This window comes from Neofelis nebulosa, chromosome 3 (genome assembly GCF_028018385.1).
Source record: "Neofelis nebulosa isolate mNeoNeb1 chromosome 3, mNeoNeb1.pri, whole genome shotgun sequence".
Classification (NCBI taxonomy): Eukaryota; Metazoa; Chordata; class Mammalia; order Carnivora; family Felidae; genus Neofelis; species Neofelis nebulosa.
Window position 1 is genome coordinate 18,104,240 of NC_080784.1, and position 14,549 is coordinate 18,118,788.

General features: G+C 43.4%; 1 protein-coding gene across 8 annotated transcripts in view; it reads right to left on the reverse strand.

Moving 5' to 3' along the window:
* The window catches only part of FAT1 (FAT atypical cadherin 1), a 135,036-nt gene that overhangs the window by 18,695 nt on the left and 101,792 nt on the right, over positions 1–14,549 (reverse strand). For all 8 annotated transcript variants that reach the window (XR_009258925.1, XM_058720023.1, XM_058720020.1 and 5 more), the window contains 7 exons: positions 10,193–14,260; positions 9,278–9,474; positions 6,752–6,905; positions 5,565–5,798; positions 4,108–4,497; positions 1,606–1,820; positions 1,216–1,353 (listed from right to left, as the gene is read on the reverse strand). Coding sequence is in view for 7 of the 8 variants with exons in the window: in XM_058720023.1 (XP_058576006.1) it covers positions 1,216–1,353; positions 1,606–1,820; positions 4,108–4,497; positions 5,565–5,798; positions 6,752–6,905; positions 9,278–9,474; positions 10,193–14,260 (5,396 nt within the window). In the remaining variant the exon portion in view is untranslated. The remainder of the gene's footprint in view (positions 1–1,215; positions 1,354–1,605; positions 1,821–4,107; positions 4,498–5,564; positions 5,799–6,751; positions 6,906–9,277; positions 9,475–10,192; positions 14,261–14,549) is intronic.

Below are 14,549 nucleotides of genomic sequence, written 5' to 3' on the forward strand. Positions count from 1 at the left end.
ATCTTCCCTTTACCTGTTACTGTTCTGAAACTAGACTCTCTGATCAGCAGTGTCCTATCTTTGCACTTCCTCACTTCATGACCTCCCTAGGCAGCTCCCTGCCTGTGAGTGTTAGCAGAGGGACGGAGAGACACATGAGGGACAGAACTTCCGCCTGGCCTTCCTCTCGTCAGTTGCTTGCATTTATCTAATCACCTCGGACTGCCTCCACAATCCTCTCCGGAGGCCTGTGCCATCTCCGTGTTCCTGGCTTTCAAGTTTCTGAAGTTTGAGTAAACTCTCTGAATCCTGGCTGAGTATTTCTACTTACGTACGTCACTCTCCTCTAAAACAACGTCAAAAACCACGTGCCACAACCTCTCCCGGCGCTAGGCTTCCGCAGCCTCACAATGCCCCGTTTCTCTCGGAGGGCACCACCCCATTACCATTACATTGGAGGGGAGCCGGCATCTCGGCCACCACCGCTTCCTACGCAGAGCCGTGTCTCAGCTTCACAGATTCTAAGGCCTCCTTCACGAAGCTTCTGCATCTGTCTGCTCGCGCGTCACGGCACTTCCCAATCAGCCTCTCGGTGTCTCACCGCGGAGCCTCGGGCCCTGGGCTTCCTACCTGCCTGGTGGCTCACGATGTTACACCCCACTCAGGCCTACCGTGGTGCTCACCCGCACAGTCACCTCGGCGAGTCGCTCCCGGGCTCACCAATACTCAGCGGCTCCCTGTGCCTGCAGCAGCCAGCGTGAACCTCTGCTCTGTTCCTAGAACCCCGTCCTAGCACGCGCCCCTCACTTCTCACCAGGACTCCTCTACTCCAACACAATCTAGTATGATCACCTAAGTACTTGCCACATCTTCCACGTCTCTGTTCATGCGGTTCCTCACGGCGACTCGCCTCTCCACAGCTATGGCTTTCTGAGCCTGCCATTACTGAAAACCCAGCTTCTAGCTCCATGAAGTGCCTCCAAACACCAGAGCCCATAGGAGTTTCTTCCTGAACATGAACTTTTGTTATGCAAACTTCTATCAGTATGAAACACATCTCTTCTGTTCTAGAGATTTTCGTACTGGAATTGCTTTTCCAGTATTTATGTCTTACTTCTCACTGCCTGAGAACAAGGTTGGTTGTACCCTTCTGGTGCCTCCCATTAAGTGGACAAGGAGCTTCTATTTACCGACTTGGTAATCTGTAAACAATTTAAGCCAAAGTTTTGCACGTACTGTTTCCCGGTCGAGAAGCCTGGTCACTTTTACTTCTCCCCGGGCAGGGTCAATTGTAAATGGACTTCCTTGATTGCCATCTGTAATTGAATAGCGGATGTGGCTGTTCGAAGGTCCGTCAGCATCGTCAGCCATAACCTAGAAGACATCACGCTCCTACTTAGGAGACAGCTGAGGAAGGGGTCTATGAAGCAAGCTTTTCTGCCATCAATAACTAGCTGTTATAAGGCAATCATTTCTAATAGAGTCAGTAACTGACTAGGGTAACAAAAGACATTTCCCCATCTTCCAATTATTTTCGAGTAAGGCCACAACAAAAACTGAATCGGTCTTCCTGAAATTTCTTGCAAAGACCCCGAAGAAGAACACGGTAGGGGAGGAAATACACACCGTGATGACAGACTGCTCAAGGACGGCATCTTCGCTGATCACTGCTGTGTAGGTGTCTTGGCTGAACACAGGGGAGTTGTCATTGACATCGGTTATGTTAATGCTCACAGTGGCCACATCACTTAATGAAGGTGTCCCCCCGTCAGTGGCCTCTACAGTCAGGTAATATTCATGAGAGCTTTCATAATCCAGGTTCTCAATGATAAAGATGGCCCCTGCACAGAAAATGAAAATGACCTTCATCACTTTAAAATGCCACCACTTCCTCCTACTGTGACTGAAATCGAAACTTTTAAACAAACCATTTCTAATTTCTACTTCAAACATTTATCATTTTTTTATATATATATATACATATATATATATAAATATATATGTATATATATATATATATATAATTTAATGTTTGTTTATTCTTTTTTTTTTTTTTAATTTTTTTTTTCAACTTTTTTTAAATTTACTTTTGGGACAGAGAGAGACAGAGCATGAACGGGGGAGGGGCAGAGAGAGAGGGAGACACAGAATCGGAAACAGGCTCCAGGCTCCGAGCCATCAGCCCAGAGCCTGACGCGGGGCTCGAACTCACAGACTGCGAGATCGTGACCTGGCTGAAGTCGGACGCTTAACCGACTGCGCCACCCAGGCGCCCCAATGTTTGTTTATTCTTGAGAGAGACACAGCACCAGCAGAGGAGGGGCAGAGAGAGACACAGAATCCGAAGCAGGTGCCAGGCTCTGAGCTGTCAGCATAGAGCCCAACGTGGTGTTTGAACTGAAAAACTGAGTTCGTGACCTGAGCCGAAGTCAGATGTTTAACTGACTGAGCCACCCAGGCGCCCCTATCATTTATATGTGTTTTCTAATTTCTTCATTCAGCAATTTAAAGTTATGAATTTGCCTATTCCTAGATCCTTATTTATTTCTCTGTGATACATAAATTGCTTTCCCAGTCAATACTACCCAAATTCCACTATAAAATTATATTTCTTCTTTCTTCTAAACCATAGTTTACTATGGATGCCACTACAGTACAATAAAAAGGAGACGTAAGAATTCTACTTTTTGGCTTATATTTTCCTCCTCATTGTTTTTCTTTTATAGAAACGTATATCTTGTTTTATGTCTCCAGAATAACTATTTACATCCTATCATTAAAAAAAAAAAAAAATCTCTTTTTTGGGAATGCAAGCTGGTGCAGCCACTCTGGAAAACACTATGGAGGTTCCTCAAAAAACTAAAAATAGAACTACCCTACGACCCAGCAATTGCACTACTAGGCATTTATCCAAGGGATAGAGATGTAATGTTTTGAAGGGACACATGCACCCCGTGTTTATAGCAGCACTATCAACAATAGCCAAAGTATGGAAAGAGCCCAAATGGCCATTGATGGATGAATGGATAAAGAAAATGTGGTATATATATACAATGGAGTATTACTCGGCAATCAGAAGAATGAAATCTTGCCATTTGCAACTACGTGGATGGAACTGGAGAGTATTATGCTAAATGAAATTAGAGAAAGACAAAAATCATAGGACTTCACTCATATGAGGACTTTAAGAGACAAAACAGACGAAAATAAGGGAAGGGAACCAAAAACAATATAAAAACAGGGAGGGGGACAAAACAGAAGAGACTCATAAATGTGGAGAACAAACTGAGGGTTAGTGGAGGGGGTGTGGGAAGGGGGATGGGCTAAATGGTTACGGGGCACTAAGGAATCTACTCCTGAAATCACTGTTGCACTGTATGCTAACTAATTTGGATGTAAATTTTTAAAAATAAAAAATAAAATCTTTTTGATTTAACGATTCCTTTAACACCTTTCGTTTCCTTACAGTCCGTCCTATTAAAAAGCCCTAAAAGTAGTAATTCTACAGTATGCATTAAAACTACGTTTTAAAATCCCATCAACACACACCTGCTCCTCATCTGAAATAGTCACACTCAATTAAATACAGTTTGAATGCAGTGACTTTGTAGAACATTCGAACAGCTTAGACCACAGGTTAACAAGATGACAAAAGCGTGTATGGAGCAGGAGTCAATACCTCCTGCAACTCTTGACCTTGTGGATAGTTATTCATTGAGATTCAAAGTACTTCGGCTATTCTATATACCTAGCGTATGAAGACGTCAGTTTTAATGAATTATCAGATGCCTCCTACAGACACTGGGATCGAAGAGGCGGAAACTATGGTTTCCCTTAAGCTACTTCACGTGGACTCGATATGGAGAACGAGTAGCCATTGCGCAAGACCCCCCACCACCTCCCACTCTTGCTCTTTACTCGTGTAATGCATCGGACATCTCGACTGAATTCCTGGAGTGTGTTTTCATTTCCCCGCTTAAACGTCGAAGGCACTTAGAACCTTCATCTTTTTAAAGGATCTACTGCCGATCTATCTACGAGCTGGCACTCTGTACTGCCTGACATGCTGGGCCATCTCGCCTTTTTTGGCAGAATAAAGGCCTTCTTCTCATTTTCAGGGCAGGTTACCTGTTTTGGAGTCTATGCTGAATTTTCCATGTTCGTTTCCACTTATTATCGAGTAGGTGATTTCCGCATTCGCTTCGATATCCCGACTGGCCGCATACACCTGGAGAACTTCTGTGCCGAGAAGAATGTCCTCAGACACGGTGGCGCCGTACTCACGGTATTCAAACACAGGGGGGTTGTCATTTATATCCAAGACAGACACCACAACAGTGCCGGTAGCCGTCAGCCTCCTCGGCAAACCCTGGTCTACGGCTTTCAGGGTAAGGGTGTACACGGCCCGCACCTCTCGGTCCAAGGGCTTTTCTAACTGAAGGATTCCGGAGAATTCATTAATGGAGAACTGCCCGTCAGCAGAGTTAATCAGCGAGTAGGAGATCTTCCGATTCAGTCCTGTTGACACACGACATCATGTCAGAGTGTTTTATTTCAAGAAATTTAAATTACTTTTTGAAAAAACGTGTAGCATGTTTTAAAAGGAAAATGCGAACACTCGTTACTGAGACGTTCCTAGGACTCTGATCTTTAAAAAGCAAACATTTTCACTGACAACTTACTAACCTAAAACAAATACAATTCCATAGCTACCTGGCTTTTTAAGACTGAATTCTACAGCATATGGTCCTGCAGTACCCAGCAGGTCTTTTAAAATGAAATCTATGATTTAGCCGCAGTGTCAAAGATGTATTTGATGGGGCGCCTGGGTGGCGCAGTCGGTTAAGTGTCCGACTTCAGCCAGGTCACGATCTCGCGGTCCGTGAGTTCGAGCCCCGCGTCAGGCTCTGGGCTGATGGCTCGGAGCCTGGAGCCTGTTTCCGATTCTGTGTCTCCCTCTCTTTCTGCCCCTGCCCCGTTCATGCTTTGTCTCTCTCTGTCCCAAAAATAAATAAAAAACGTTGAAAAAAAAAAAATTAAAAAAAAAAAAAAAAAAAGATTTATTTGAAAAGTGGTATTTTTGTTATTGCTTTAATTCTTCAGTATTAGTATGACTTAAATTGTTTTCTCTATCGAAAGATTATAAATATGTATCCTAGACTATTATATTCTCCATAAAAATTGTGAAAGGTTTATAAAACTACAGCAGTGTGACATTTGCTGTTCTGTGCCCACATTAAAATCTCTACGTCACTAATGGTTTATTCATAAAATAACACTTCACTGATTAATTCAATTGGATATGAAGATCAGTTAATACAGTCTCTGACCGCAATTTTAGGGACACCACAGATGTCTTACAATGGTACGTGCACAGGGCACAATTTTGAGACTTCAAACGTGAATAACAAATGGATTCATTACCCTAAAGATTTCATTCCATTTTTAATGCTGAGGAATTAAGAAATACAACAGTGAGTTAATCAAGATGCATAAGGTCAGTAAGTGAAAGAGACCGAACTGGGGATGAGGTTCCTAAGATCTCAGAGCACAGACTGAAGCCAACGGCATCAGCTGGACGGTACCTGCATCTGTGTCCGTGGCCTGGACCCTAGTCAACAGCGTCCCAGGCTCTGTGTTCTCGAACACGGTGATGGCGTACGGATCGGCTGAGAATTCAGGGGCGTTATCATTCACATCTTCTAATGTGAGCACAATACTGGCTTGACAGAATCTACCCCCTCCATCTGTGGCCTTGACGAGCAGGTTATAAACTGCTTGCTCCTCACGATCAAGGGGGGCTAATGTTTTCAGTTCACCTGAAAACAAACAAAGAAGTGGATTCACTTGAAGTTTAAGGTGTGAGATGCAAATGCACATCTATTTCTTCCCCTTTCCCTCTTACAATGACAAAATTTTGGAGCAGCAATTTTATCAATGCTATAGAGTCAACGGCTGCAGGAGCACACGGAGATCCAGGTTTCCAAACCCTGCTGGGAGCTAGCTTTTGAAAAAAAATAAAAAAATAAAAAAAAAAATAAAAGCTACCTGTTTTCCAAATTTAAAATATTTTTAAATTGACTTACAGATTCATATGTTTACAATTAGTTCTGGGGGGTGGAACTCCCAGAAAACTGTTACTTGGACTCCTGATATTAACAAAATACAAACTGTAAGAGAGAAAACAATCTAACAGTCTTAAAGATATAAAGACAATACCATTCATCATGGTATACATCAACTATATACAAAACAGATAAAGCACAAAGTTTGAGATATACTTAAATTATGGAGTTGTGTGTTTTTTTTTTTTTTAATGTTTATTCATCTTTGAAAGAGAGAGAGAGACAGAGCATGAGCAGGGGAGGGGCAGAGAGAGAGGGAGACACAGAATCTGAAGCAGGCTCCAGGCTCTGGGCTTGATTCACGAACTGTGAGATCATGACCTGAGCTAGAGTCAGACGCTCAACCGACTGAGCCATCCAGGCGCCCAATTATGGAGTTTTTTTTAAAGTTACTATTAAAAACTAAATTTTAAATTCTGGGTTCAAGTAGGCGATATTGTTGTCAATTTTTTTTTTATCTTATCCCAAATTTTACACACTAAATTGCTGTGTAGATTTCTAATTCTAAAAGATGCCAATTTTGTAGCATCAGAGTAAATTTTCAAGGAACGGGATAGAATTTCAAATTTTATATGTGACCTCAGACCACCTATATCTGATATGACTTTGCTGGAACATGGTTAATTTTGCCCCAAACCCCATCTTACCTGTGTCTGGATTTAGTTTGAACTTTTCTGCCCCTGGACCAAATAATGTGTAAGTAATTTCAGCATTGGAGCGGATATCTGCATCTGTAGCAGACACCTGCATGATCAGCTTCCCGGGAAAGGCATCTTCTGGAATCGTTTCCGAATATAAGCTCTACAAAGATTTTGAATACCACGAACATAAAACATTAAGCGTTAACATGACTGCCAAGGGAATAACAGAAAAAATAATCATTTAACTTTGGTCACAGAAAATGTGGGAAATGACAGAATTTAAAAATCCGAGGAGCTTTTGAAACCGATTTTTCTTATAAAACATATTTAAAACAAAAAGGAGTCAAGTCACAGGTAATTCCTCTGTATCAATGAAAGAGTCTGATCTGACATTTAACCTACAGAATTCTGAATACTTTGTGTCTTTAAGTTGGTTTCATGTTTAACTTATCTGAAAATTGGTGAGTCAATGCCTGTTACATCCTGTCTATTTTCAATACAGGAAGTTATTATTTGCAATCTTTCCTAACACAGAGCCAGGTAACTGCAGTGGAGACAGACGTGATCCTCATGTCATGGAGAAAACAAAGATTCCCCCAGGTCACCAGGGTGAGTGCAAGTGACACCATGGCCAGGACTCTTCTGTTACCCTGCCCCCGCCCTTCCCATCTGACTGAACTCAAACATAATCAACCCTTTTTTCCAGTTCCAACTCATTAGAAATCCATGCTATCAACCAACACACAAGGCTAACAGGTAAGAGTCTGTTGATTTTTTTTTTTTTCTTAAGATGAGCTCAATTCTAGATAAACTACACTTTATGACTCATGAAGCAGGATACTTTGCAACACTGATGATTTCAAATGAGCTAATATCTTAATTTTATTATTCTCAAAGATGACAGCGCATCATATCCAAGTAATGTGCGAGTGTTTAAAAGAAAAACACAGTAAGACGCACACATTTATTTTCTGTACGACACACACAGACTTAACCAACCCCCAGCCGTACACGATACTGTTGCCAAAAAGTAGAGACATGGATGGGAATGAAGTCCTCCCTCCTCTGAAGCTCCCTTCCCTGCTGACTGTGCTCTATTTCCCTGAGAACGGCTCTGTCCCTTGCCACAGCTGTGACACTGCTCATCTCCTCTGTCCCTTCTTCCAGACCGTCTTCCCCGCTCTCTTCCCCAGCCTTCCCTTCATCTACCACTCTTCTCCCTTCCTCAGACTCTCCTCTTTCTTCGGTGGACAAATCTATGTGCGTACTGACACGCGCCCTCCCTGCAACCAGGCACCTGTCCGCATCATGATGCCGAGCCCTCCGCCTCCAAGCCACTCTCAGAGTCCCACAGTTCGCTTCCACAGCTCCGTCATCTGTTCAGCAGCCAAACCCCCATTTGCTGTCCTGCCTCCTAAAAATCCTCGGCTCTTGCCCTCTCAGTAACACTGCCCTGGTAGGGGTCTCCTCCTCCCGCCTCTGCTTCCTCCTCCCTTCTCCCTAGGAGAGGAAATACCCACAGGTACTCTGTCCCTTTTCGTGATCATCCTCTCAGATGGATTCCATTGTCCGTCATCCAAAGAAACAGCCAAGTTTGCATCCCTGCCCATCTTCAATCTCACTGTCTCTAAACGTCTACAAAACCGATTCGACTGGATGTCCCGTGACCCTACACTTAATGAGTCCAATACAGACCACAACACGCTTCCTCTTAAGCCAACCCCACCCCAGGCTTCTATCTGGGTCTTTCTCCCACTCGCTTCTGTAGGAAATGGCAGTCAATCCCGACATCACACGCCTGCCACGTTGTCACCCGCAGGCGGCACCACAGGCACCAACTTGCGCTCTGCACCGTCTTTTGTCCCTTCGTGCCTTTGGCCGCCTCCACCCCGTGCTCTCACTCGCGCTCATCCAAGTGTACACGACACTACCGAACGAACATGTCTTCTGTAAGGAACTCTTGGCTCATGGCAGCTCCACCTTCCAAACGCAACGGGTTCCGAGGTCCTCTCTTCTCTAGGACGGAGTCCCAACTCCTCTGCCGATCTAATCACCACCTCCCAAAGGCTGACACCCCCGCCCCTCCCCGGGAGCTCTCCTGCCCCGGTCCTCCCACCGCAGGCTTGGATGGGAACGGCCCCTTCTTGGTGTATGTGTTCTCATATTCAACGGGCCCCAGAGCTGCGGAGCACCCTCACAGACCTCGTGTAGAACAGCCAGTGCCCCCAAAATGGGCTCAGCCCCCAATAAGGGGAATGAAATCTTCACAAAGCATTTTTAGAGTTAAACATAACTGCAATCTTGTCTGTAATTTACAGCATCTGTGAATGAGCTGTTCCAACTACTGAGCATTTCCCAAAATAGTTCTGGAGCTGATCCAACTCTTGCCCCACTCAACACTCACCTCTGCTTAAATGCTCACCGGCTATCATACGAAACGCATCTGAATTACAGCCAGCGCCACAGGAGAGTCCGAATGAAAGGTCCAGAAAGAAATCCAAATTCGTAATACATAAAGAAAGAACCGCCTACCTTTTCACAGACTGGACTGTTGTCATTTGCATCAAGAACTTTCACTTCAACTATGGCTTTTGAGGAGAAGGTCCCATCGGTTGCTGTGATAGTCAGAAGATAATTGTCCCTTTTTTCCCTGTCCAGAGGTTTCTTCACAAACACCTTCCATTCATTCTGTATATTTTCAATAGCAAACTGTCCCAAAGGATCTCCTCCTATTAAATCAATGGAGGAAGAGGACAAATTGGCTGAAATAAGTAAAGATCTAATTGACAGGAGAAATAAATACATTTAGTGTTATGGTTTAAAAGAATTAAGGGTTTTTTAAAAAATTACTACATTTAAATTTGGCTTATTAACTTTCCCAGTTACTCCCACCACCACCAAAACATCAAGGCATTAAAATGTGTACTGAAACACAGCATTAAGCCTAAGAAAACATAAAAGCCTACTAAACAATACGTTACCCTATATGGAAACTATAGTTGTTATACATATTTATCATTTGCTAAGTTCAACAGAATGAGTCATAAAAATCACAAAACAGTCTAGGAGTGGGCCTGGGTAGCTCAGTTGGCTAAGACTCCAACTTCGGCTCGGGTCATGATCTCACGGTTCGGGAGTTCAAGCCTCACGTTGGGCTCTGTGCTGACAGCTCGGAGCCCGGAGCCTGCTTCAGATCCTCTCTCTTTCTGCCCCTCCCCCGCTTTCACGCTCTCACTCTCAAAAATCAACATTCAAAACAAAAACAGTCTAATGACAACTGTTAGCCTTCTTCAATGTAGCCTAAGAGATGTTACTGCTACTTATTTTAGACTTACTTAACTAAAATCATCCCTTTAACTCCCGATCTCCCTAAACTACTGTATTTCAAAATTTATACCTCTAATCCGATTTATTTTTAGCTTAAACCATTTTGCTTCAATGTTTTACCTGTTATGTAATAGGTAACTTGTCTATTGAGTTCTTCAGAATCGGCATCTGTGGTACTCAGGATGGCGATGACACCACCTGGTGGGTCATCTTCGCTCACGGTCCCTTTGTATATCTCTGCCGTGAATCGTGGGGGGCTGTCGTTGACGTCGGTGACAGTAACATCCACGATGGCCGTGGAGGAGAGCTGGACCTTTTCACCGTGATCTGATGCAACCACTTTAATCTGGTAATGGTCTCTCTCTTCATGGTCAAGTCCCTTGAGGGTCGTAATCCAGCCTGTCTCCATGTTAATGGCAAAAGAGTCGATGACTTCCACACTTTGTGACTGATCTAGACTGTACATGACTTGGCCGTTGGTTCCTGAATCCAGATCAGATGCCCTGGCCTGGATGACTCTACTCCCCGCTGGCAGGTTTTCAACAATAAAAGCCTCATATGGGTTAGACTCTAACACAGGGCTGTTATCATTTGCATCTTTCACTTGGATGCTAACATCCACAGACGCCACCACCTCGTAGTCCTCATGAGCGCACCTGGCAAGTATGGAAAACTGGTACCACTTCGTCGTTTCATGATCAAGACTCTTTTCAAGTTTCAGTCTGCCGCTCTGTCTGTCAATGACAAAGAACTCATCCCTGTTACTTTCAGGAGTGTTCCCTTTGATTAGGCTGTAAAGAACGGTCCCACTATGTTCTGCTCGGATGAGGTCTATCTCTGTTCCAATAGGCATGTCTTCTGAAACCGTATAGGTATAAAACGGTTCCGAAAATTTTGGAAGTTGTATTTCTGGTGGAAGTATTTTAACATAGACAGGAACCACAGATTCCCTTGACGGAGACCCACTATCCACAGCTCTCACGAAGAAAGTGAAGAACTCATTTTCTAAGCCAATTAAGCTTTCTTTTGTAGTAATTATGCCAGATAGTTTGTTAATTTCCAAATTCTCCTTGACACTTTCCGAATCTGCTTCAATGGCATAGGTGACATCAGCATTGGATCCCTCATCGGCATCACTTGCAAGAACTTTAATGACGGATGTCCCTTTGGGAGCACTGGACCCAATGTCCACTTCATACTTGGTTGCTCGAAACTGGGGTGCGTTATCATTGTCATCTGTAAGGATGACATTAATGGTGCAGAAAGCAACTTTTCCACCGGCATCCTTAGCCATTAAACGAACTGAGATTACTTTCTCTGCTGGAGTTTCTCGATCAAGTTTCTCCAAAGTAAGTATCTGTCCTCTGTCATTTGTGTAAAATCTGTCTTTGGCAAAGTCATTTACAATATGGTAAGTGATGTGACCGTAAATACCAGAATCCCCATCAGTTGCTTTGACCTCGATCACCAGCGTGTGTAAGGGAGCATTTTCAGCTAACTCCACTTCATACTCGCTCTGAAGAAAAACAGGACTGTGCAGATTGCCTCCAATTACAGTTACGTGAACCTGAGCTGAACTCCTAAAAACTCCATCAGAAACAGAAACGTTAAGACTATAAAATGGCTTCAAGGTGTGCCGGCGCACGTTTGAGAGCGTGACGATCCCCGTTTCACCGTCAATGACAAAATTCTTATGATCGTTGCCAGAGAGAATGGAATAGTCCAACCTGTCTACGTCTGAGCTGTCTGCATCATATGCTTTCACACAGGTCACGAAATGCCCATGCATGGCGTGTTCGCTGATTTTGGCTTCATAAATCTGTTGGTCAAACAGTGGCGGATTGTCATTGAGGTCCGTGACATCCACTGTCACAACCACATCACTGCTCAGGGGGGGCATGCCACCGTCCAGAGCCCTTACAAAAATCTTGTGCTGCTGGGACTGCTCGTAATCCAAAGTTCGGACTAGCGAAATGAGGCCAGTGCTGCTGTCTATGTGAAAATGATCATGACTCTTGCTATGGTTCCCAAACATATGGTATGAAATTCCCCTATTTGGTTCTGAATCAGAATCTGTCGCTCTAACCTGAACGACAGACGTGCCGATGACAGCTGCCTCGGACAGGGTTGCGGCATAAGACTGCTGACCAAACACAGGAGGGTTATCATTGATGTCTTCCACTATAATGTCAACAAATACTTCAGCATGAGCACCGGTCAAGGAGTCGGTTGCTCGTATGCTCAGTTTATAAGCCGGGTGGGACTCAAAGTCCAGAGGGGCTATGACATTTATAACTCCAGTGTTGAAGTTAACAGTAAACTGGCTGAAAGGATCTCCATCCGTGATGCTGTAGAACACTTTCAACCCTTCTGGACTGTTGGCTTGTACGTGGACAACCGGACTGTGCATCTGGATATTCTCTGGAACCTCTGCGCTGTAGAAAGGTTTTTCAAACACAGGCATGGCTTTATTCATAACAGTGATCGGAACTATCACTTCAGCCGAAAACGCTGGGTCTCCTCCGTCTTTTGCAACCACTGTGACAAGATATTCTTTATTTAAGGTGTCAGGTTCAAACTGCTTTTTCAGTGAAATTTCACCTGAGGATCCGATCTGAAAATGCTCGTGATGCTCTTTAAGGTAGTAATGCACTTCTCCATTTCTACCACTGTCTCTATCAACGGCTGTGACGTAGCGAATAATGTGACCCACCACGGTATCCACTTTAACAACAGCATAGTAAGGAAGGTTGACAAACACTGGTGCATTGTCATTTTGGTCTTCTATGTTGACCTTGACAATGACATGGGCCACTGCTGAAGGCTTGTGTTCTTGGGTCACTTCTACCACCACATCAAATGCCTCCTGCTGTTCACGATCAAATGGTATGCCAGTGGTCGACAGAACTCCTGAAGTCTGGCTTATTTTAAATCTGCGATCTGGGTTGAGGATATGGTAAAACAAAGGCTCGTTGATTGGGTTCCCAATGGCAGTAATGACAGCTAACGTTCTGGCTTCGGTGGAATTCTCTTTCACTACTGCAGAGTAGAAATCTTGGGTAAACTTCAGTTGACTTTCTTTGCTTTCTTTCACATTAATTTTTACAGAGGTGAAGCTTACAAATCTGCCATCAGAAGCTCTAACGGTTAACTCATAGCGGCTTCTTAGCTGAGTTGTGTTTTGTACAGTTATAGTGCCAGTCTTGTAGTCCATAAAAAACTTCTCCCCAATGTTGCCCTCGGTGATAGAGTACATCAACTGTGAGAATGCACTTGAATCAGCGTCCGTAGCATTTACCGTGATGACTTTTACTCCTCTGTACGTTGGCAATAAAAGAGATGCTTCATATAATGATTTGGAGAACACAGGAGGGCAATCGTTAATGTCTATTACACGTATAGTCACATTAGCTGCATACTCAGCAAATAAACGTGGTGTCCCCATGTCATGCACTTGTACGGTAAAGTGAAAAGTACTTGTTTCTTCATAGTCCAAACTCAGTACCGTATGAATAGCACCAGTGGTAGAGTCGATAGCAAAATATTTGTGTATAGATGGTTCAACAATGTGATACACAAGCAGAGCATTGGATTCTTTATCAGCATCAGTTGCTCGAATCACTAATGGGACATTTTTGTCTGTTAGGACCACGCTGTTAGTTGAAGCTGATTCGCTAATGAGTCCCGTATATTCTGCCTGCATGAAGACTGGCAAGTTGTCATTTTCATCCTGTAGATGCACTAAAACACTTGTGTTAGTAGACAAACCAGCCATGTTAGTTCCTTGTATTATCAATGTGTAAATGGGCAACGTTTCAAAATCCAGGGCTTTCTGAGTGACGATACTTCCAGAATGTGGATTAATATCAAAAGCATCAGCTACATTTCCATCTTTTATTTCATATACCACTGACGACTGACTCTGCGCTGTAACCATTCCGACAAAACTCCCAATGCCGACAGTTTCGCTGATTTCAACAGAATATTCTTTTGATGTAAACTTAGGAGAGGCATTGTCAGCAATTGTCACAAAGACATGCACAGAAGTTATTTCACTCATTGGTGGATTCCCTTTATCGGTAGCTTTCACCATTAAGTCATATTCCACTTGGCTATTTCGATCTAATTCTCTGGCAGTTTTTATTAAGCCCAAGATGGGATCAATGGTAAAAGAATTTCCAATGTTTCCTAGGAGGAGAGGGGGTAAAAACATGTTACAGAAAAATGCAAGCACCAATACAAGTAATAGCTGGAGATACACAAACTTTTTTTTTTTAATCTTTAAAAGTGATTATTCTGCAATTATACAGAAATTCAGGGGTTCTCAACATTTGAATAGAACTCACTTCATTTTTATCCACCTAAAATGAGGCAGACTTTGATTTAGAGTTTTGTAAGTTATGAAAAGCAAGAAACACAAGAAATATTACTCTAGGTAAAGCCAGAACTCACTTGCTATCACCTGAACCAGGAATAT